General features: G+C 40.8%; 1 protein-coding gene across 15 annotated transcripts in view; it reads right to left on the bottom strand.

The window, feature by feature from the left end:
• The window catches only part of NEB (nebulin), a 226,501-nt gene that overhangs the window by 20,878 nt on the left and 181,574 nt on the right, over positions 1-24,049 (bottom strand). For 14 of the 15 annotated variants that reach the window (XM_082658063.1, XM_082658062.1, XM_082658065.1 and 11 more), the window contains 20 exons: positions 23,188-23,292; positions 21,765-21,869; positions 19,508-19,612; positions 18,721-18,828; positions 16,464-16,568; positions 14,806-14,910; positions 14,260-14,364; positions 13,531-13,635; positions 13,330-13,440; positions 12,503-12,613; positions 12,188-12,289; positions 11,973-12,077; positions 7,545-7,655; positions 6,841-6,945; positions 6,180-6,284; positions 3,815-3,919; positions 2,274-2,384; positions 1,752-1,862; positions 1,107-1,220; positions 488-592 (listed from right to left, as the gene is read on the bottom strand). In XM_082658063.1, the coding sequence (XP_082514189.1) occupies positions 488-592; positions 1,107-1,220; positions 1,752-1,862; positions 2,274-2,384; positions 3,815-3,919; positions 6,180-6,284; positions 6,841-6,945; positions 7,545-7,655; positions 11,973-12,077; positions 12,188-12,289; positions 12,503-12,613; positions 13,330-13,440; positions 13,531-13,635; positions 14,260-14,364; positions 14,806-14,910; positions 16,464-16,568; positions 18,721-18,828; positions 19,508-19,612; positions 21,765-21,869; positions 23,188-23,292 (2,139 nt within the window). Of the gene's footprint in view, positions 1-487; positions 593-1,106; positions 1,221-1,751; positions 1,863-2,273; positions 2,385-3,814; positions 3,920-6,179; positions 6,285-6,840; positions 6,946-7,544; positions 7,656-11,972; positions 12,078-12,187; positions 12,290-12,502; positions 12,614-13,329; positions 13,441-13,530; positions 13,636-14,259; positions 14,365-14,805; positions 14,911-16,463; positions 16,569-18,720; positions 18,829-19,507; positions 19,613-21,023; positions 21,129-21,764; positions 21,870-23,187; positions 23,293-24,049 lie in introns of all 15 variants that reach the window. The other variant, XM_082658067.1, reaches the window with a different exon arrangement.

Genomic DNA, 24,049 nt, shown 5'->3' with positions numbered 1-24,049 from the left:
CTCTAACACAGCTCTATGTTACATGTGAAAGGTGTTAAGAGAGTAAATACTGAGAGTTCACATCACAGGGCAAAATTTTTGTCTTTTTGTTTTGCTTTCTCTCTTTACTGTATCTCTATGAGATGATGGATGCTATCTAAACTTATGGAAGCAATCATTTCACAGTAAATATAAGCCAAACCATTACACTGTACACTTTAAACTTATACAGTCATATATGTCAATTTTATCTCAATAAAACTGGAAAAATAAATTAAAAAAAATTATGGGTGGTACCATGTAAGAGTTCTTCAGTACCTTAAAATTCCCTCCTTTATTTTAATTCTGCTACGGAAACCTCAACTCTAATTCCAACTTGCATCATAGACGAACCCCTTCTTTTTCACTGGGAAAAATTGTGATTTGAAAGAGTCTTCTTTGGTATTAATGGACAGACTTGTTCTTCATGATTGGGGTCAATAAGTGATGTTCTGATGAATGTCCTTACCTGGCTTGAAAGGTTCTTGACTTGTTGGGCATGAATGATCTCCGGAGTATCAACCACAGAAGTAAAATTGGCTTTTTCCATTTCTGCTGATTGCTTATACTTAACCTGCAAAAGGACATCCAATAGTTGGGTAAATGGTTACAATGTGCACATTTGTTGGCTTAGTTTGACTAAGAAGTGATTAATATTTCTTATCCAAAAGGATTCATTTATTTGCTAGCCAACATTTTTTCCCTATTGTGTCTATAGCTTTATGCTAAAGAGTGAGATTCAGAAAGAAAGGTTGAGTCCTAGCTGTTGAAAGGCTTACTATCTAGTTGGCGGCGGGGGCAGGGTGGTGTTGGGTAGGGTAGGGGAAAGCAGAAGGAGAGAGAGAAACAACAGATAGTAAGGCATCAGTTGTTTACAGAAGAGCTAGGAGAAGGACAGATGAAAGCAGCCCTGGCAAAGGGCCCCTGATCCTTTCATCGGAATGCATTCCACCATGTGGATATTTAGGGATGCCACTATATGTGTTTAACTGTAACTGATCAACAAGACAACAGAAGGACAACACTGTGTCCTTGTAATCTCAGCTACTTTTTTTGTTGAAAGACTGACATGGAACAGTAACACTGACCTGACTGGCAATATCTGTAGCATTCCTGGCTCTGAGGAAGTCGGGAGTTTCATTGGCCATGGCATTCAGGCCTCTTCCTTTGACTTCCAGCTCCAGGTCTCTCTTATATTCTTTCTATAGTAGCATTAAAAAAAAAAAAAAGTTACTTAACTCATGCCACCTCAGTTGCTGATGTCGCCTTCACCTTTCCCTGCGGCAGGATGGAGTGGTGACAACAGCAGACCACTTTAGGAAACTATTCTACTCATGCCAGGCGTCCTTTGGAACGCTTTTTAGCATTCTCTACTTAGAAAATTAAAGTATAAAAGCACATTTTAAATCTGGTTTGGTATGTAAAGGATTATACTTAGGTGCCCACCACTCCAGTGTGCTGCCTTTATTTAAATGGGCACAACAAATGTATCAAGGTTAAATCAAATAATATTAGATAAATAACAGGTTACAATAGCCACTACAGAAACAGACTGTTATAATATCAACACATCCAAAATCGAGATATTTTATTTAATGGTTAATAACCATGTTGAATATGGAATCTGAAATACAAAAACTCTCTTTTTATTGCTTTCTGGTTTTTTATGCAACTTGGCTAAGAAGGAGGAGATGCTGGGTTGATTCTGTGCATGCAGTTGGCTGTGTGCCCACCTCATTGAGGATCTGAGTGGCGTTCTTTGCTCTTAGCATGTCGGGCGTATCTTCCATTTCACTGAGACCCTTCCCACGGATGCCTTCCTCTAGATCTTTCCTGTACTCTTTCTACGGCACAGAATACAAGCAACAATGCTGACAAGAAAGCCTGGATTATTCCTCTTTGGTGAAGAGCCAAAACAAAATAAAAAATCCTTCTAATTTTAAAGAGTTACAGTTTAGTAAATAAAGATATGAATAAAGGCAGGGTATAAGCTTCATCAGTTAATATTCAATGTCAAATAAGAAACTAGAAATTAATAGAAGGCTGAGGTAAGCACATTTTATTAGGTATTCAATTAAAAAATTAGAAGAATTAACATGGGTAGCAGATGAGGGGGTAGTACCAAACACATGTGAACCCAACTTGAAACCTGAAAAGTTAGGTGGTAGTGAAAATGGTAGAAGGAACACGTTGATGAGTGTCATTAGTGCAATTATTTGGATCAGGAGGGAAAGAAAAGACCAAGTAGGCACTACCTCGCTGGCTATTTTGGTTGCATATTTGACATGTAATAAAGCTGGCGTGACCTCCAGGCCAATCAGGTTTCTGCCTTTAATGGACTCTTCATAATCTTTCTTATATTCTTTCTAAAGTGAGTAGGAAGGAAAGACAAGTTAAGAATGTTTATTACAATTTCTTTCTCAATCCTAGGAAGAAAATAATTCCATTTTCCTTCTGTGTATGGCCTCTTAACTTGATCTTAGTTCTGCTAATGGTCACACATTTGAAATATGCCTGATTGTTCTGGAAATACTCTGTGTAGAGCAAATGGCCCAAGGAAACTCAGAGGCTGAGAAACTTTGGTGGCCTCTCATTCGTCTGTCTGCCGCTGTGATGGGGGCTGGCCCTTTGAAAGTGGAAGGATGGATATGCCACCAAGACTCTCAATCCACTGTCATCTCTCCTGTTGACATTTTTCTGAAGGCAACAAAAGATTTTACTTCTCAATTAGAAGTGACTCAAGGGGGAAAAAAACCCAAAAACACCCCAGAGGAAGGGGAACCTGAGGGCACCAAATGCAAATTTGGCCTTTTTCATAATCATGACTATTAAGTCACTGAACAGATAAAGGTGAATAATGTAGCACAGACAAGTTCTCAGGCTTTGCTCACTGTTGAGAGGGAGGGCCACGACCTCCCCCATCTCCTCTCCAATCCCTGGATGAGGCTGTCTTACTGGGAGCCTTGGAAGAGATGTTGGAACTTGATTTTTGTCATTTTTAATTCTGACAGAATTTTACATTTATAGAAGAGTATCAAGAATAGTACAAGGAACTCTCATAGATGCTTTACCCAGAGTCAGCAATTGTTTGAAACCCTTCAAAATTTTTCATTATTTGGCATTCTACACACCAGGAAGCTCCCCAAAATGTTACTTTTATTAAAAACCATTTATCTTTATGGTTGGAGATATGCCCATGGAGGGGAGGCAAAAAGAAATCCAAAATAAGCCTGTTTCCCAATGAAAACAGACTTTCTAAGATTCAAAATAAGATCCATTCTTCTCTACTATTGCTTAAAAATTAAAAGAACTATTTTAGATGCCTCTGCTTACATTTCTAAAATAGGAAATATGTCATGTTGACTTGATATTTTGATAAAAATCCTGATTAAAAGAAAAAAGTCTTCCTTTTGGGGACTGGAGGCTTCCTATTAAGAGAAGAGCAATTCAAAGCCAACAGTAGGTCTGCACAGAGAGAACTTTTCATTCAAAGAAAAATTTATGTTATGTTCAAAATAAATTGTTTCAGTGTTAGGAACAGTTTTCTATGTTCTAAGTCTATGAAAAGGATAGTTGAAATAAAACATATATGGTAAATGTTTACTATTCAGATCATTTCTTTTTATAATGGAGCCACAGGATTCGTGAGATGGAAAAGATTTTAGTCATCACATTTTAAAGAGTCCCATCATCCACAACTTCGGGATAACAACAGGCTGGATACTTCTGTGGGTAGAGCTTGTTTTCATCAGTTTGATGGTGTATTTGCTGTGTGGTGGGTTTGTGCAGGACTTACCCCACTCTGCATCTGCTGAGACTCTTTGGCAGTGATGTATGTTGGTGTTTCAAAGTCCAGCATGGGCTTTCCTCTTTCCTTTTCATACTTTTCTTTGTATTTCACCTAGTTATGAAAAGCTTTATGAGATATGTCTTCTCTGGCCAATCTGTAGACAGACACCAGTTTAGCAATAGTATTTTTAATTGATACATTATGTCCAGTGGGTGGTATCTCATTGCCACTCAAAACAGTTTCCTGTTGTGATTCAGATCCAGTAGCTTTTTGTTTTGGCCTGGTGGGAGAACATCATTACTGTCTGCAAGGCATGGTCAGGATTTGTGTTCAATTCAAGGAGACAAAGGAATCACTGCAGAAGAATCAGCTAAGAGAAGCTGTGAGGCAAGAAAGTGCCTGGGGAAACCGCCCATAGATAAGGTTGGCCAAGATTTGATGTGTGTAGATGTGAACATTTTAGCCAGAGCCTCAGCCAATATTTCTGATAAAAATCTCCAGTTTTTCTTTCATAAGAACTTTTATGAGGGACCTGGGGTCTTGATTTAATAGATAATGCATACAGCTTTAATTATATATCAAAAACTCAATTGAGGTCATAACTGGTCACATATTCAGTGCTGCCAATATAGATTGGTATAAAAATGAAATCCAGGGCTTCCCTGGTGGCACAGTGGTTGAGAGTCCGCCTGCCAATGCAGGGGATACGGGTTCGTGCCCCGGTCCAGGAAGATCCCACATGCCGTGGAGCGGCTGGGCCCGTGAGCCATGGCTGCTGAGCCTGCGCGTTCGGAGCCTGTGCTCCGCAACGGGAGAGGCCACATCAGTGAGAGGCCCGCGTACCAAAAAAAAAAAAAATGAAATCCAGTTGACTAGTTTTTGACTGACTTACTAACAAACCTATCATTCTCAAAAAGACCCCCAAGGCTATTTTACAAATACAATCTCCTTATCCTCATCACATGTGACCAGGAATGGGGGGAGCCTATAGATATTCCTAATTTACACAGGAGACATTGAAAGAGATAGAGACAGAAGTCTGTGTCACGCAGCATCTTGATAGCAAAGCCCAATCTCAGCTCTCTTTCTTGTGACAACACATTAAAATAGAGGCCTGGTCAACAGATGAATGGATAAAGAAGATGTGGCACGTATATACAGTGGAATATTACTCAGTCATAGAAAGAAAATAAATTGAGTTATTTGTAATGAGGTGGATGGACCTAGAGTCTGTCATACAGAGTGAAGTAAGTCAGAAAGAGAAAAACAAACACCATATGCTAACACATATATATGGAATCTAAAAAAAAAGAAAAGAAAAAAAATGGTCAGAAGAACCTAGGGGCAGGACGGGAATAAAGACGCAGACCTACTAGAGAATGGACTTGAGGATACAGGGAGGAGGAAGGGTAAGCTGTGACAAAGTGAGAGAGCGGCATGGACATATATACACTACCAAACGTAAAATAGATAGCTAGTGGGAAGCAGCCACATAGCAGAGGGAGATCAGCTCGGTGCTTTGTGACCGCCTAGAGGGGTGGGATAGGGAGGGTGGGAGGGAGGGAGACGCAAGAGGGAAGAGATATGGGGACATATGTACATGTATAGCTGACTCACTCTGTTATAAAGCAGAAACTAACACCACTGTAAAGCAATTATACTCCAATAAAGATGTTAAATAAATAAATAAATAAAAAGTAAAAAGAAATAAATGAAAGGGATGATGTAGGTATTTTTAAATAAAATAAACACATTTTCAAAAATAAATAAATAAATAAATAAAATAAAATAGAGGCCCGGGATCATGGGCTGCTTTACAGATGACAGGAGAGCATTTCTAGTAATTTAGACCTCTTGGTTAATGCCCAATGGGGGACCTAAATAGTGTTGAATTTGTGATATAGAAGGTCATGTGACAGCAAGCTCCTTCTCTAAGTTCTTTCCTCTGAGAATCTTAATTATTTTACAAATTTTGCAGTTTCTTCCACACCCAGAGACCACTTCAGTGGTGACCTGAGCATATCACTCCTCTGCTCCAAAGGCTCCCTATCATCCTTAGTAATCTTTTCTAAGGGGTCTGTCTCCCTTGTGATGTAATCTTTATGCTACCAGTCCCTGTCAGTACCCTGAATAACACATATTGCATGTCTATGCACTGTTTCTCCAATGTATGTTCACACTGCTCTCATTCATAACATAAACATTTGTTTCAACATGTTGCTAAATTCAAAGCCCCTAATATCTTTGGATATTTTCTCAAGCAATGGTTACTACGACTATAACTACCATCCTTGGGGGGTAGGAGTGGAATACATCAAAATTTTTTACATTGTAGAATGTGCAGGAAAAAAGTCAGTCTTGGTCAACTTACTACACTCTGTAATTCTGTGGCCTCTTTTAGATGAAGCTGCTCCAGATTGTCGGGTATTGTGTGGTAGTGGCCTTTACTCTTCTCATAGTTTTTCTTGTACTGGTACTGAGGGGAAGGTGGCAAAAAAAGGCACATTGATGGCAAAGCTGCTCAGCATTCCTATTTTTCCTCTTTACATTAGATATTTACACAGCAACAGCACCAAGACCAAATTAAAATTAGCAAACACTACATAGGGGGTTTAAGAAAATGTTTTAAAAGAATGAAGATCCACATTCAGTATTGTCAGTTAATACAAGGATGTAAACACTTAGGTTATATGGCTTATTCAAAGTAGTTTTAAGGTGCAAAGTTAAACGTGAAAGAAACTATTCCAAATGGTAAGTCTATGTTTTTAGAAGGGGGAAAGGGAGTGATTACTTGAAAAAAAATTTAAATAGCCCCAAAATAGAAGCATTTTTATATTCTGAGAGGTGTTAGAGTCAGTGGAGAACTGGTAGATTAATGTTGTAATTTGGAAGAATGCACTCAGAGAACAGGAGAGCTTTCTAATAAATGTAGTGCCTCAGTAGCAGAGAAGGAGATGCAAGTGACCTCAGAGAAGGAATTTAGTTGAAAATGGGTGAAACAAGCTGTTTCTGGAGCAAATGATTGAGCTTACAGAACTGGCGAGTTGGCTTGTATTCAAGACATGATTCATTATCAAAGATTCCTTCATGTCAGTCACAGGTTTGTGAAGTTTCTTCAAGTCAGCCTTATACTTAACCTGTACAACAGTAAAGGAAAAAAGGAAATCACATAAATAGGAAATGGAAAATGGTATTAATGGAAACCATAATAAGATGTCCCATCCTGAAACAAGTGCTGGGGATGGCGGTGAAAAACCATACCTCATTCACAATAGCCAGAAAGTGGAAACAATTCAAGTGTCCATCGACAGACAAAGGGATAAACACAGTGTGATGTAAACATACAATGGACTATTATTCAACCATAAGAAAGAATGAAGTTCTGACACATGCTACAGCATGGATGAACCTTGAAAACATTATGCTAAATGAAGTAAGCCAGACAAAAAAAGGGACAAATACTGTATGACTCCACTTACATGAACTCTCTAATAGGCAAATTCATAGGGACAGAAAGTAGATCAGAGGTTACCAGGATTGGTGGGAGGGGGAAATGGAGAGTTATTGCTTAATAGTTATAGAGTTTGTGTTTGGGGTGATGAAAGAGTTTTGGAAATAACAGTGGTAGTTGGACAACATTGTGAATGTAATTAATGCCACCGAATTACATATTTAAAAATAGTTAAAATGGCAAATTTCACATTATATATTTTACCACAGTTAAACAAACACATACCTCACTTGTGAGATCATTAGCATCTTTCATGATTTTGAAGAGCTGGCTGTCTTTTGGATTGTATTTTGGTGTCTTGCCCTTCTCTTTGTTGAAATTTTCTCGGTATTTAATCTAACAGCAAATGCAAAAATCCAAATTATTCCTGAGCATCAATTAATCTGAAGACTGAGGAATGGAGGAAATGTAAATACAAAAGAGTATGTGCTACACATAAAGGGGTCATATAATTTATTATCCAAATTAGGACACTTTTAAGAGTAAAAGCACTATTAATAATTATGTTGGGACAACAAGCAATTGAGAATAAGATCAAGTGATATAGTATTTGTTTTGCTCATTTTTATATTATCCAGAGGTATGAAAGATATTCACGTTTTTTTGATGCAGAATAAAAATGCATGGGAAAAGGCTTCAGGCTAAATTCAAAGAAGTGATCTAATATATTTGATTCAGAACATTTTGGTCCTCTTAACTAGCAAAACCAAAAGCACTTTAGGTCTATTGCCAGGAGTTCCAAGAGGCTTTATAAATGATCAAGAAGGGTGGGAAGTAAGGAATCTATTAAATCAGGAGATTTATTGTTATGTACTTTGGCTATATCTTTTAAGTTTTTTTTTAATTGGCAAAAAAATTGGCATAACTTCTGAGTAAAAGAAGCACAGAATTTGGGGGTTAATGGCTTCGGTATGATTTCAGGCTAGAAGAAGGAAAGAAGTGAGATAACTTTAGCATAATGAGAAAAATAAGATTAAATATACTTGCAGGATACATAAAAGTAAGAATACACAAAGGACAAAATAACTTCAATTTAAAAAATAAGCGCAATGCCTGGCACTAATAGTTGCTCAATAAATGTGATCTGATTGATGAAAGAAAGAGACAGTCATAATGCCTAGGTAAAATAGCTAAAGATGACGGTTTACTTATAGGGATATTCAACAGAATAAACTGAAAGTGACAGAAACATTTCCTTATTTAAAAACAGACTGATGCCTTTGTCACTAGGATTAATCCAGAAGTAGAACTCTACTAGTTACTCACTCTAGGAACAAAGAAAAATGAGCTACTTCTAGAAGTTAGCCAGCTGAAAGGGCAATATTTGATGCTCCGGGACACCTAGAGTTTCTGTTATTGGTAAGAGGAAAGACTCGCTCATTCAAAGTTATTAGCACACCAGGATCTGGTCACCAGATATTTCACACTGTAGGCATTTAAAATCAGTACCCCTCATGCTTCATCACTTTACTTCCCCACAACTTTACACATCCAGCACAACAGGAACAAAAGGAGACCACTCAAATGCTAAGAACAACGAAATCTGCCACATCAGAGAAAAAGCATTCACAGTGCTGAGGCTCATTTATTTTGAATAAATCTCCAGTGGAAATGTGTAGACGAAATAAGCATGCAGAACAGTACAGCACGATGCAGGCACACTGAGTCAGACACACAGTGGAGGAAGGAGGAAACATAACAGGAAAACACAATGTGAATAAATGCTACAATGGCTCTTCTCTGAAAGGAAGTTCACTCCCCAAAGAAAGAAATGCAAAGCCTGCTAAGGAAAGTCAGAGGTGGTGAGTTGTCTGAACCAAGAGAAAACTTCTCCTAAGGGTACAGAAACCCATAAGGCTAGGGCTGATCCCAAGAGCAGTGAAACAAGGAAAAAGCAAAGTAAACTAGATGTGCAGAGTCAGACTGGGGAAGGAAAGACGCAAAGGCCCATCTCTGATGAGAATAAAATCCATTTCTTTTAGAAGAATGCTAAAAATCCTCTATCTTTTAGAAAATAACTCATTTCTGAGAAAATATTTGAAGAGCAGCTTTCTACTGGTCTCATTTCAGTTCTTTTCTGTTAATTTGAAGTAGATTTAAATTTCTAACTTTTTAATTAAAAAAAAAATTGTGCCTCCTCTTTCCACAAGAAGGCCCCAAGCAAGTGCAGGTGAGCACGACTGCTGCTGGGAATCTGAGCCAACACGCTCGACCTTCCTTTTTGACTGGATCTTAAGAACTACTATATTTTGCATGATAAGGACACACATCAGATTCAGGACTCCAAGAATTCTTAGAAAGGTGTGGGATTAGGCAGGAAGTACAGTAAAACCACATTCACATGGCATATGGAATGGAAAAGCCTTCTTTTTCTTGTTTACCAGGGAAGTGAGAGGCAACCATGCAAGGCCGTGTGTCAGCAAACGGCAATACCAGTGTCCATTACCCCAAAGGGCTCAGATAGTGTGAGAAAACGGTTTCCGATCAATTATTCTTTCAAAGTTCAATTAAATTTAAAGATCTAACACCCAGTTGTTCTGCTCCTTTTCAGGGACTTGAACTGTATATTGGCGCTTCTAAAGACTGAAGAGCAGGTCCAAGAATTAGAACGTTTCTTGCCACTGAGACTGTAAAACAGGGTGAAAGCTATGAGTGAAAACATTTTGAGCAGCTTATACTGTTGATTCAGGGTATGTCTGAACTGAGAGACTGTATTAAACGCCAGTCTTAAATGTATTAAACGCCAGCAGTGGTAATCAGCAGAGGCTTTCTTTGTGTGGTTGCAGATGAGATCCTCAGTCTGTTTTCAGCTTTTGATTGGTGTCAGCAGCCTAAAGAAGTTAGGAGGCCATCTCCAAATCTACTCTACCTTCCTGTTCCAAAGGCATGTTCCAGAGGGAAAGTTTCATGCAGGAAAAGACAGGTGTGTGCAAAAGTATATCCTTTGACAAATTTCCACAGCATTCTACACGTTCCAACACAAAACCAACAGAAAAGAGTGCGACTTGGTCAGTCCCCTGACCAAGGCTAAGAAGATAGGTGAGAGAAAGAGGAAGACAGATATATGGGATCACTGATGCCAGTCTTACATCACTGATGAGCACATTAGTTTTCTTAAGCTGCCTCATCATAGGGGTGTCATAAGATGCGGCGCCGTGCCCGTACCCTCTCCTTTGGCCTTTGACGTATTCCGCCTAGAGTACCAGCAAGACAGCAAAGTCAGAACGGGGAGGGACCACACAGAGGGGAAGTCTCCTTGGACCAGGGGCCACACCATGAAGCTGTCAATCCTGAGGCAAGCCTTTCCCAGGAAGTAAACCCAGGAAAGGGAGCTCATAAAACGATCTGGTTGGGACTCATTCTCCACATCATAGGATTCACTTGGGGTTAGAAATACAGGTCTCTCTTGGGTTTCCCTGGTGGCGCAGTGGTTGAGAGTCCGCCTGCCAATGCAGGGGACACGGGTTCATTGCCTGGTCCGGGAAGATCCCACATGCCGCGGAGCGGCTGGGCCCGTGAGCCATGGACGCTGAGCCTGCACGTCCGGAGCCTGTGCTCCGCAACGGGAGAGGCCACAACAGTGAAGGGCCCGCGTACCGCAAAAAAAAAAAAGAAATACAGGCCTCTCTATTTGTAAAACCAGCAAAGTCTTCAAAATTTCAACTTGTTTTTAACTTGCTAATGGTATGACCTTGGAGATTTAAAAACATATTAAAAATTTTTACACTGAAAAGTTCATGTTACATTTCATTATTCTTAGAGATTCCACTGTTTCTTGCTGGTGATTTCATATCTTGGTTTCGAGTACTTATACAATTCCACTAACTTATAATAAAAATACAGCATAGGAGTTTTAAATTAAAAAACTTTTAAAAAATAGTATTTGCTTGTCATCAGTCATCTGAACTTTTTGTCTCCTCATAATTCCCTCCTGTATTGTCACTTGATGTTATTTGTATCTTCCAAAAGATTGGGATCCCACGTTTGGCATTGCTGAAAGTCATACATACAACCACCAAAGGTATCCTAAACGTATTTCTTCAAACAAATACTTGAGAAAACAGACAATGAATAGAAGGTAGGATCTTTGAATTGGAGAAGAGATAAGATATTTCTGAGCTCATCTTTTGGGACTAAAACTTGCTCTCTGAAAGATCTGGTGGTTGATCATGGGGTCTCTGATCTAAAGTCTGAAAACTTGTCATAACTCAAGAGTATTCTAGATAACTGGTCTCACAAGGGAAATTAGGTAATGGGGCAATCAAGTTTGGACGCATTTCTAAGTCCATCTACTCAATAATATGAAATCTGCTAGAATTAGGCATTCCCCCTCAGCTCCCCTGTACATACCTCGATCAAACACTTACAACCCCAAACTGTAATTATTTAGCCATAGACATATAGTCTGAGGACATCTACTGCCTCTAGTTACTAGTCCAGGCATTCAATATATGTTTGCTGAATGAAAAACTAAAAGTGACTGCATCTGATATAACTTTTCAAAGCTTTTCGTGATATCATTTTCAAAGCTCTGGAGTGCTGCAGTCTCTCTCTGGTTGCTGATACCGCACTTTCATTCTGGGAATCGCTTCTTCCTGCAAGGTCTTTAAACATCCCCTCACATCAGAGCTGCTGCTCGCCCATCTGTGTTACCTGGCTGCTCAGCTTGGCTGCCTTCTTGGCCATTTCAATGTCTGGACGCCCAAGCATGCTTAGCCCGTGGCTGCCTTCCTTGCGGTGCTTGGCTCTGTACTCCACCTGCATCAAAGAAAACCAGAATGGGCACCACGTTCTAGGTGGCCAGTGACCACCAACTACTTGTTTGCAGTGACCACTTGGGACTGGGTACCTTCTAAACACACCCTTACCTCGCTGGCCTGTTTGGCTGCCTGCGTGGCCTTCTTGATGTCTGGCCGATCGGCCACTGTTGTGTAATGCAGGTTTTCTTTAGCATCTTTTTTGTAAGCGACCTTTATTTGGAAAAAGAAAACATTTGCTCACTTGAGAGATACGCTATCTTTCTGAAAGGAACCTTTTATTAAAACCAAATCAACCCCACTACCGTATTTTTTAGACCACCAGATATAGAAATTAGGGTGACCACTCACTGGACACAGCCCAGCATATACCAATGTGGGACCCACCAGCTCAAGTGGCCCCTGAGAGTGAGAGGAGAAACTTACATTACTCTGCTTCTTGGCCACCTCCATAGCGTGTTTCACCTCTGGGGGCTCCAGCATGATGGAGTAGTTGGATTTTCCTTTCTCCTTAACAAAATTCTTCTTGTAATTTGTCTAAAAAGAGCCAGAATTACTTATGTGAGCAGAGGAAGCTAGGAACAGAATTGTTTTACTTGAAGAACTAAGAGAAGATCTCGAGGAAAATCCGTGGCTCTCCATTTTGGTGTCATTTTGGAACTGGGGTCTCTGATATATACTCTAGTTCTTCCCTGTCATTTCTGTCCTGGAACCTGTCATTGAACCACACACCAGTCTTTGGAGAACCGATGACAAGCAAATTAAACTCTTTCATTTACCATTTCTACCTTTTTAAAATAAATGGAACCACGCAGGGCTCATAAAATATAATACCATGATTATTAAAGCATTATCCGTAAGGATGTAGTGGGCAGAGATTACTGAGATACAAAGAGGTGACTTTACTTCTCTAAAATTGTTCAGCAGTTTAAGGAGAGGGGAGATGGTGGGAGAGGCTGATCTTTACCATCAATGCTCCCTCCCTTTATTACCACTAGGTTAGTGACATCTTATATTGCTAGACAATACATCCTATGGCCAAACCCACATCTGCCACAGTTGCCGTAATTGGAAAGCCAATAAATATTGAGTTGTCTTTTAAACCAGCGTTCAAAATTCACATATAGGTACTGATGGTAAGAGTGAAGTAACGCAAAGGAAAGTGTAAGCAAAAATGCCGCTTACAGTCTTTTGCTGGATTCTAAGGTAAAGTGCCACTGCTGCTGCCAAGAGTCCTGGGGCTGGTCACTTACATCACTGACGTTCCTGGTCACTTCCTTGACATGAACAGTGTCCCGGGTCTCCGGCAGTGTTGTGTATGAGCCCTGAGCCAAGTGCTTCTTCACATGCTGCTTGTACTTGTTCTGAGGGAAAGCACAGAGAGCTTGTTTAAATGCCTGCCTGGGGCATCAGCCCAAGACGGAAGGCAAGCCTGTGGGGTGCTGGAGGGTTACCTCGGACACCAGATTGCTGACTGTCTTTGCCAGGAGGATCTGAGGCGTATCGGGCACGGCATGGTAGCTTCCTCTTTCCTTGACATGTTTCTGTTTGTATTTCAGCTGCAGGGGTGAAAAAAGCATTTCTTCAGCTCCTCTGACTCTCCTGCATATTTTTATTAAGCTCCCAAGTTACTAAATAGAGCTGGGAGAATAGCATCATTGACAGAGTAGAATCATTAAACTCAGTAAAAGACCTCATGTTTGGAAATCTTGGGAAATATCAAAAAAGGATTTTCTTTATCTCATGCAAGTTGAGGATTTAATAACAATCAGAATGAATCTTACGATGAATCTTTATACATACAGCGTTAGTTCACAGCACTTTTAAATATGTCATTGGACCCTCCCGCAAACCCTGGGAGGCATTATCATTCCTCCTTTCCAGATGAGGAAACACAGGAAGCATAGGAAGCGTATGACCCCACAGAAATGAATACGTTTCCTTATAGAGTCCAAACAGGCCTTCAGAGTCCCCACTGCGGCGTGTGGATTTTTCTGAGGTGCAGTATAGATCAGGAGCGGCCACCTGGCTGTAACAGCTTCCCACTGCTGCCGCTCTGCTCTGCCAAGTCACTGGTGTCGACGTGGGCAGCAGCCTCCTCTGTGCTGCGGGCCCCTGGGCACTGGGCTGCAGAAGACAGCCCTGAGTGAGGTTAGGCCTCTTGGAAGGGACTGAATACTTACATCACTTTCTATTATAGAATTCTTCAGGGCCAGCACCATGTCTTTATCATCAGTGACAGAAAGCTTGCAACCTTTGAGGAACTCCCGGTCCAGCTTGTATTCAAACTGTAACAGAAGAAAGACAGAGGAAGATGGGAAAGGGTGACAGGCACAGGAGGAAGCCGGTATTTGGTTGAATTTGTAGCGAGTCCTCTTCTTAAGGGCATTATGGGGATTTGCTACCAGGATGGGGGCAGGGGCTTCCTGCTGGGCCCACTGAAAGCTGGGCTCCTCCTTTCCAGCCCCGAGGCCAGAACAAAGCCCTCCTGGCCCTCCCCTGCCTCCCTCAGAACTCTGAGCCGTTAGTGTTTGGGCCCAGCCATGGGAGACCAGGCTCTGTGGCCAGGTCTGCTTCCTGAGCTTGCCTTCCACACCTTACAACCCTCCTGTCCTTCTTGGATCTCAAATGAGCTAGGGTTAACACCTGTGACAGTGGTTATTATGAATAAAGATAAATGTTTCTGTCTCAGGTATGTCATGCAGTTCTGACTGCCTCTCTTATCTCACATCGCTTTGCTGTAGGGATGACTTGGCGGCCTGGATGAAGTCCGGTCGGTCAGGGGTCCATCTCCAGTGGGCTTTGTTGGCTTCATACTGCTTCTTGTAATCCAGCTGTTTTTAACAAGACAAAAACAAGTCACTTCACTCGGTGGCCTGAATTCACAACCACACACGTTGCACAGAGGGACTCATCTTGCATGTTAACATGTAACCAGTCATGGTTCTTTATGTAAGAGAGAGCCCCAAGTAAAATTTCCGTACAACTAGTTGGCCACTCAAGTTGTCCTCTTGTGGGACCCTTTGGCCTCAAAATAGGGGCTAAAATTTTTAAAGGCTCCTGGCGAAACAATTCTTCAAACTCACTCTGCCAGTGCAGTCTAATCATTTTCAGAGTCAAGTACTTTTAATTTCTAACTAAATTCAGACTTTTAAAAAAAGTATTAAACACTTGCAGTATTTATTTCATTCCAGGCACTTTTCAAAGTGCTTTATATATAGATATAGATATTAACTCATTTACTCTTTACCACAACTATATAAAATCAGCAGCTGAGGAACTGCCTAGAAGGGCTAAGTAAGCTGCCCAGGTGAGACAGCTAGTGAACGGTGGAGCTGGGTTTCCAACCTGGGCAGCCAGGCATCAGAGGTGCTTGTGGACTTGCTAGACTTGCATCTGAGCTGGAGAACTGGCTGCCTTGGGCTGAACCTGAGGCACAGAAGTGAGTGTCCTTGGGAAGAGCCCTCATCATGAGGCACATTTCTTTCCTTACTCTTTTTCTTTCTCCTTTTTTTGGTCAAGGTATAATTGGTATGCAATAAGATAAACATGTTTTATAAGTTAAAAAGTGATCCAACTTTTCCCCATTCTATTGTGAAAATTTTCAGATGCATGAGGAGTTGCATGAATCTTACAGAGAATACCCATACACCCAGCACCTAGATTCTACAACGTACATTTTACTGCATTCGCTTCGTCCCACATCAATCCTGCTACCCATCCCTCTGTCCATCCCCAGGACACCTGTACGATACCTGCCAGTCCCTAAAGGCATTTCAGTTTGCTGGCCCTAATAAATATAAGTTCTCTGTAGCACTAGTAGGCACTAGTTGGGTTTTACAATATTTCATTATATAACCATTTATATATATTTTAAGAAGTCGATACTCATTTAAATGCACAAAAATGTTTCTGTGGTTGAGGCTTTAAGATGCCCCATCACAAAGAAATGAGTCAGCGCAGGGAGATGTGAACAGGAGGAAGGTCTAGGCCAACTCCTGACAGCACCAAGCAGCTCAAGTGTTCTCTTTTTTTTTTTTTTCAGGAGAAGTAGGCTCTAGAGTTTGTGGCAGGAGAAGAACATGGAGACCGGAGACACTGTCGAAAATGTAACCTTCATTTCAGAATTAAATCCCCCATTTTTCAGCATCCTAACATGGAGGCTGAGGGGGTATAACAACCGTGGGCCATCCTTGCTCTTCCCCACTGTCCTCTGTAAGAACCATGGGCAGCATTTAGGGGTCAGTGTTATCACTCATGCTCTGGGGCCCAACCCTTGATCTGGACTCATTAGAACTCAATCACTTGAAAAGATGTCAAAAGAGGCCATGTGCCCTACAGAAGCTGATGAACCCCTCTTAGGCTTGGGGACGTTTCTGGAACTTACATTGGTGTTGACTTTGTAGGCATCCTTGGCTGCTTTGATATGAACAGCATCAGGCTCAATGGTACAGTTGGACTTAGTTCTCTGGTAAACTTCTTTGTATTTCAGCTGTGGGAGGAAACACAGGTCAATTTTTTTTTTTTATAGCAGCCCACAAGTATCTTAAAAAACAAGAAATTAAAACCATAATATAGTACATGATACTCCTTAAGACTGAATCGGTCTGTTGTGAAGAAGGGATGCAGCCGTGCAGCTATGTGACACGCACCATCCTGTCTCAGATCTTAAAACCAACTCCCCAGGACACATTGTGTATGTTCACCAGTGTCACCATAGAACTTATGTCCTCTGAGCTTGTGCTGAAAGGGGCAGCTGGACAGCTATCCATGTGTGTTTTCCTGTCCCCAAATCAGAAACTCCTGAGTTCAGGACATCTTGAAAACTGTTGATGGAAGAGAAGCCTTCCCCCATTGGCTCACCCAGATGGGAGATCAGGCTTGCCCTTCTTCCATGTCCCTACAGTTGTAGCTGCTATCATGTCGTGTTATAATTATTTATCTGTCTATTCTTTCCATTGAGCTGAATCCCTTGCGGGCAAAGATTGTGTATCATTCATCACCTCATTCCTAGCATCAGGCACTTAGGAACCCAATAAATATTTGATGAATGAATGAACTGATGGATGAATGCTGTCGTCACTACTGTCATTGCTAGAGCCATCGCTGGTAAGTTTGGGCATGTGTGGGTTTGAATGGGAGGGGGAGAAAAGGGAAGGTTTAGCCTCTTTGAGCCCAACTGGTCATATTTTCATGTCTAGCCTGGAATTTCTAGCTTCACCCACCTTTGCTCCTTTTAAATTTCAGGGCCCTGGGACTCCACCTGGGACTTCTCACTAGTTATTGGGGAAGGATCTTAGGTCTTACTGTGACTGAGTAAAACTGTTCTACGGAAGCCACAGTAGCGCTTACTAAACTTGCCTGATCATAAAAATCACAATTTTCTGTGCTTCACCATAGATGTAGTAAATCAGTAGCTTTGGGGGACTGACTTGGAAATTCATATTTTTCATCAACATCTCAGGTTATTGTTACAATCAGAAATTTAGGGAAGTGGATATAGAATTGCTTCATCTTTCTACACTGAGAGGGAATGCGCTGCTCCACATAAGGGATCTACCTTATAGACGTTTATGAATACCCGACGTTTATGTCCAAAGTGTCAAAATTTATTTTAACATAAAAAATATAAAAAATGTTTTTTAAATGATTTATACATTTCTGCCTTCATAAACAGTGCACTGGTGTATTTAGCATTTTTCTTGGCAACTTAGAGTCAATAGTGTGAACCCATTTGTTTAGCTACCAAAGAATTCCTGAGCGCCAGCCTCAGTCAAGGCTTTGGGGTAGGGATTCCACAGTTGCCTTCATTATTCTTTATGGTGCCCATATAGCCATTAAAATACTTAATCTAAGGGCCTCCCTGGTGGTGCAGTGGTTGAGAGTCCGCCTGCCGAGGTAGGGGACAGGGGTTCGTGCCCCGGTCCGGGAAGATCCCACATGCCGCGGAGCGGCTGGGCCCGTGAGCCATGGCCGCTGAGCCTGCGCGTCCGGAGCCTGTGCTCCGCAACGGGAGAGGCCACAACAGTGAGAGGCCTGTGTACCGGGAAAAAAAATATATATATATATATTTTTTTATATATATATATATATATATTTTAACCAATATTATGATAGTGTTCCACCATAGAATCTAGCTATATATATGAAAATATATGAATATAATTTCTCCTCAAATTCAGAGTATTAGAACTTAATGGCTACCCTTTCCTCTTAGCCAAGACAAAACTTATAGAGTATTAATAGAGTTTATGGCACACTGCATTTTTCAGACTGGTCTGGAAGCTTCTACTCTAGCCTCTTAGAACCCATCCACTCTGCCGTGAGACGGCCAAACCACACGGAAAGGCCACATACAGGGGCTCCTGTCTATACAATGGCTGAGCTCCCAGCCCAGCCGTGATCGGGCGCCAGCTCTGGGAGTGAGCCTTCCTGCCTGAGCTGTAGCGCGTGGGGTAGAGCATCCACTCAACTGTGCCCACTCAGCTCACAGAACTGTGAGCCAAAAAAGCATGACTCCTGTCTCAAACCACTACATTTAGAGTGATTGTTACACAGGAATAGATAAGTGGACCTGGGTTTGTTATAGCACATTACAAAGAGGCCAAAGTGAGAGGGGCTGCAAAGCCGTCCTAGTAACTTACATCACTGACTTCATCTTTGACCTTTTGGACATGCAGCAACATGGGGGTGTCGTGGATTGTGGTGTAGCCTCTGGGTCTGGCCTTGTTGTATTCCAACTTATACAGTATCTGAAGGAGATGAAAAGGCAGAAAGAGACAACTTTATGTATCTCAATTGACATTGCAACATAATGTAAACATATAAAGGCAACATTGTTGTTGTTGTCATTGAGTGTATATAAAGGAAAGAGAATTCCATAAACTCAACAGGTGCTTTCATGCTTTCTGCTAAGGCTCCAGTGCCTCTACAATGGGGTGTCTGCCAATTTGGTTGGAACAATTCTTTACTGTAAAAGAAGAGTCCTGAGCATAGTAGGACACTTATTGTCCCTGCCTCCCTCCCTCTAAATGGCAGTAGAATCTTCCAAACAGGGACTTCCCTGGTGGGGCAGTGGTTAACAATCTGCCTGCAAACGTAGGGGACACAGGTTCGATCCCTGGTCCAGGAAGATCCCACAAGCCCGCGCGCCACAACTACTGAGCCCATGTGCTGCAACTACTGAAGCCCGCGCACCTAGAGCCCGTGCTCCACAACAAGAGAAGCCACCGCAGTGAGAAGCCCACACACCATAACGAAGAGTAGCCCCCGCTCACTGCAACTAGAGAAAGCCCGGGCGCAGCAACAAAGACCTAATGCAGCCAAAAAAAAAAAAAACTTTTCCAAACATTGTGGCCATCTAAAATGCCCCTCCACATTTGCAAGTGCCCCCGCAAGGCCAAAAATCCATTCAGTGTTTCTTGTACTTACATCACTAATTTGTTTGTTGACTTTTGTAGTACGTAGGTGTTCTGGAGTATCCACAACTGAGGTAAACTTGTCCTTTGTTTTTTCATAATTTTTCCTGTACTTGATCTAAATTGTAGAGGAGAAGAACAAGTTAACTTGAAGTAGGAGAGAGGGCTTTCAGGGACTCTAGTTTTCCTCTTGAGAGTCCCACGGCAAAGAGTAGGATTGTTATATAAGCCATAGGTGTGCAGGATGATGCCATGCTTTCTTAACTGGAAATGTTTATATAAATCTGTATTTGATAGCAATAGTGTAATAGAGTGAGCAAATAATAATAATAATAAATATTTTCCATATAATTTATCCACGTGGAAACTGAGGCCCAGAGAGGTTAAGAGTATGAGCTAAGGGCAAATATAGAGTGAATCTCAGAGCCAGGACTAGACCCATGCTCTCTGGACTCTGGCAAGTAATGATTCGCTCACATTATGCTACATCGAATATATATGATCTCTTAAGTATGTTTCCATATCAAAGATGGAACAGATAAAAAAATGAATACATACACTTTGAAGTAGTTATTTTTAAAGACATTCATTTTTGAAATTTTCAAGTCATGATTTTTTTTTTTCATGCACATAAGCGGTTTCAAGCAGCACAGACAGAGAGCACAGCAAAATTCCATGCACAACTATCTGATGATCATATCGGGACCAAGGTGAAAGTTCAGGCAAACAGAATGTTCATAGGAAGACCTCATCCTCCTCATTTCATGTGTTGATCTGATGTCAAACTAAAGTGATAAAACAAGTTACTAATACAAAAGCCTGATTAAAAACTTTCTTTGCGTGTGGGAACAATGGCCTTTTATTAACATCGTATCTGGTAGTTAAGCAATTATCAGTGTCTCTTGCTGCTTCAAATTTACCTTCCAGCGTATGACGGGAAGGTGGTGGTGTGTGCTTCAGTTGACCTTGTAGAAAGGCAAGGTGATCAGCAGTGCTGTTAACAAGGGTGTGTGAGGACAGATGTGCTGGAAATAACCTAGCAAATTCAGCATCAAACTCAAGAGGGGCCATGAATATGCACAATATTCAAAGAGCTGCGCTGTCATCCTCATCTCTCCAAAATGGTACAGTGTAGTCATTATTGAGCAATGGACACATTAGATGAAAACATTAAATAGTCACATCTTTTAAATACTGTCAAATTTACTTAACATCCTCAATCTCTAAGAAATCTACTTCTTTGGGGCAAATATTGAAAAACATAAAGTTATACCAATTTGGAAAAGTTTGAAATAGTCTCAGTTAATATTACTTGGAATTCCAAAAGTGTCAGAAGACCTACAAATGTTGGCTGCTACAGCACCACACTTGGCCACATCCAGAGTTCATTTACAGGCAGTGAATATTTATGCAGCTTTGTCATGTGAAACCAGCTTCGTCAGGGGGCCAGGGAAGGAAATCAGGGGAAGCCTAGAAGTGAATGCCCCCAAGGCTTCTAAATCTCTTCTTCGCATCACATCAGACATTACCTGGCTCCACATGTGTGTGTTGTAGAGGGCAGTCAACATATCTGGACGCAGAATTTCATTACATCCTTGTTTCAGAAGCATCTTGGCACTAGATTTATATTTTCTCTGTTCATGCAAAGAGCAGTGAAGCACAAAAGAGACTTGTGAAGACGGAAAAGAACATAGCTCTATATCCTGATCACCTCTGAGTGAAGAGATGTAGGCACACACACTTTGTGCTCTCACGTGTATGTGTGGGTGAAGACAACCAAATGCATTAAAATGCCAAGCAGGGTGACGTGATATTTGCAGTTGACCATCCACAGCCCTTGTGAATGGGGAATAATAGAGCCAGTCCCACCAAAATTGCCTTATAGAAAAGGTGACATCATTGAAATAGAAAAACACAGTAAGGAGTTCTGTCTTCTTTCCCTCCGTTAATTTGTTTCTTTGTTTCTGCGTTTGCACCTTAATTCGCACTTTACAACTGCAGTTTACACACAGGCCCTCCTGAAGGATGAAGGGTGTGAGGACCCAGCTGTGCATCTCATGTTCACCACAGCACACGTGAGGACACAGAGCATGGACTGGCACACTCAAAGAGCTCGTGGGCTCTTTGGGTGGCTAGACAGATAATTTGGAACAGAACATCCCAATATCATAGGCAGAACCTATGACATCCTTGCAGCAGACGGGACGACATCTCATGAGAAACTTGAAGCACAGTCCTGCTTGGCCGTCCAGGCGGCCCCATCACAGTACCTGACTGATCTGGTCGCCTGCGATCTTAGCCAGCAGATGTCTAGGCTCATCGACTACCAGGTGGTATTTATCTTTCCGCTGCTCATAATCAGCTCTGTATTTTTTCTGCTCAAACATCATATCAAATTATAGCAAGAGTACAACAACTTCAAGGCTATACACAAATGTCCCAAGATACTTCAGAGAGCCAGAAAAATGTCCTTTCTAGAGGTGGGCTCCCAAAGCATTCAGGGTAATGAAAATAGGGAGGTGAACAGAATTAAGCAGAAGAAGATGGCCTGGAGAAGGCTGGGGCTTGGACTAGATTAGTTATAACATCAAAATTGAAATACCTTGTACCTAAACATGTTCCATCTTTACATATGATGTCATTAGCAACGTTAAGTTTTATGACATCTTAAATTGTATTTAAAATAAGGCACTGACAAGCTACAGGTTTACTACTTTAGGCTGTGAGAGTCAAAAGGTATATTCATGGACACATTTTAATATGCTAGTTAATTTATTTGATTATAAAAGAGACCTGGAAATCCTTCGTGAATTAGAAAAATAGAAACAAAATATATCAAGACTGTCTTCCTAGGAACCTACCAACAGTAATTCTTCAGAGTCATCCCACCTGGAAATCTACTGAAAATAAACTAAATCAAATTTATAAACAACAAAAGAGTTATATATTGAAATAAATACACCATTGGCTACATTTTCATCTTCTGACACATTTTACTAATTTTCTAACTTTGTTTTTGAATTTATGTAAATCTGTGGAAAATACAAAGATAGGAAATTAAATGTAAAAACCTTCCATCCATACATTAATTCATAGCTTGCTTCTTTCATCATTTTAAGCTAAATTTACCTTAAACTATTGCAAAGACAGTTCCAGGAAAAACTGGGTAGAAGGTAAAGGAATATTCTGAGTGCAAATGGACACTTCTCTGCACCAACGTATGAGTCACAATGGCAATACATTTGAAGGCGTGAATCACAACTACCCCCTTAGGGCTGCCATTTCTGTGCCCTGGTAAGGGATACTAAGTTAACTTTGAACTTCTGGGTCTTCCAACTCTACACAGAATCCTATACCCTCCCTGTTGAAGGGAGTTCAGCTGACAGTCAACAAAATCCTTTACCTCTTTGCTCTTGTCACCCAAAGGGCTGTGCTGCCCTGTGCTAGTGCGAGCAGAGGCTGTGCTGGCTGTGGGGACCTCACTCCACTCTGGACAGCCCCTTCCTTTGTTCTTATTCATGCTTTTGGCAGAGCTCATCAGATAGTGATATTATAAGAGCCTTCCCAATGCGTAATCTTGAATCAACACTAAAATGGCTTTCCTGTCATTTTAGGTATTGGGTTTTAATCAAACGCCATTTATAGACTTCTTAAGGGACGCTAATAGGCTCAATTGGATCAGGTCATACATACCTCATTCATCAACTGAGTTGCAAACTTGAAATGCCTGTTGATTGGACAATCAGCAACATACTTGAAATCTGACTTCGTCCTTTCAAATACCTCTTTATACTTATACTAGAGAAAATAGAACATGGTTACTTGATAGCATCTGTGATTATCTTAAGAATGAGATATGCCATTTATTGTATACAATTGTGATTAAGTCATTCATAGAGATAAAAAGTAATTACTGAACACACTCTGGCTCCCAAGGCAATGAAGGGTATACCCACCTCAATGTCTTAAAAACTAGCCCCCAAATACATACTTTCATTGAATGGATGTCAAATAGATCTATATTCCATATTGGACAAAAACCCAAATCAGTTTCTTCTTTGTTTCAATACTTATACTGATTATTATTTTACTTTGAAGGTATTTCCATGTGCCCTCGAAGGCAGTTTTTAGTCCGTTAATTAGAAGTAGTTTTCCAGTAATGAATCAGATAATCATAATATTTTAGAGCAGGGGTATGCTAGCATCTAGACCACTACCTGTTTTTAAATAGCCCCATGAACTAAGAAAAAACTTTTTTATATAGTACTAAGGGATTGTAACAAAGAATATGTGACAGAATGAATGTGATCCACAAAGGGTAAACTATTTACTATCTGGAACCTTTCAGAAAAGTTTGCTGACTTCTATTTTAGAACTCAAAGGAAGCTAATCCAACTGCTTTATTTTGTAAGTAGGAAAATGAGGCCATAAAAACAAAGTTATTTGCTTCAAGTCACACGTCAAGTTTGTAGATTAAAATAATCTCACTTTCTATTTGCCTCCATATCAAATCACCCAGAGACATATTAGGAAATTCTGGAAGAGCCATGAGGAG

This window comes from Grampus griseus (assembly GCF_964374135.1).
Source record: "Grampus griseus genome assembly, chromosome: 7".
NCBI classification, from domain to species: Eukaryota; Metazoa; Chordata; class Mammalia; order Artiodactyla; family Delphinidae; genus Grampus; species Grampus griseus.
This window is presented reverse-complemented; position numbering and strand designations above follow the sequence as displayed.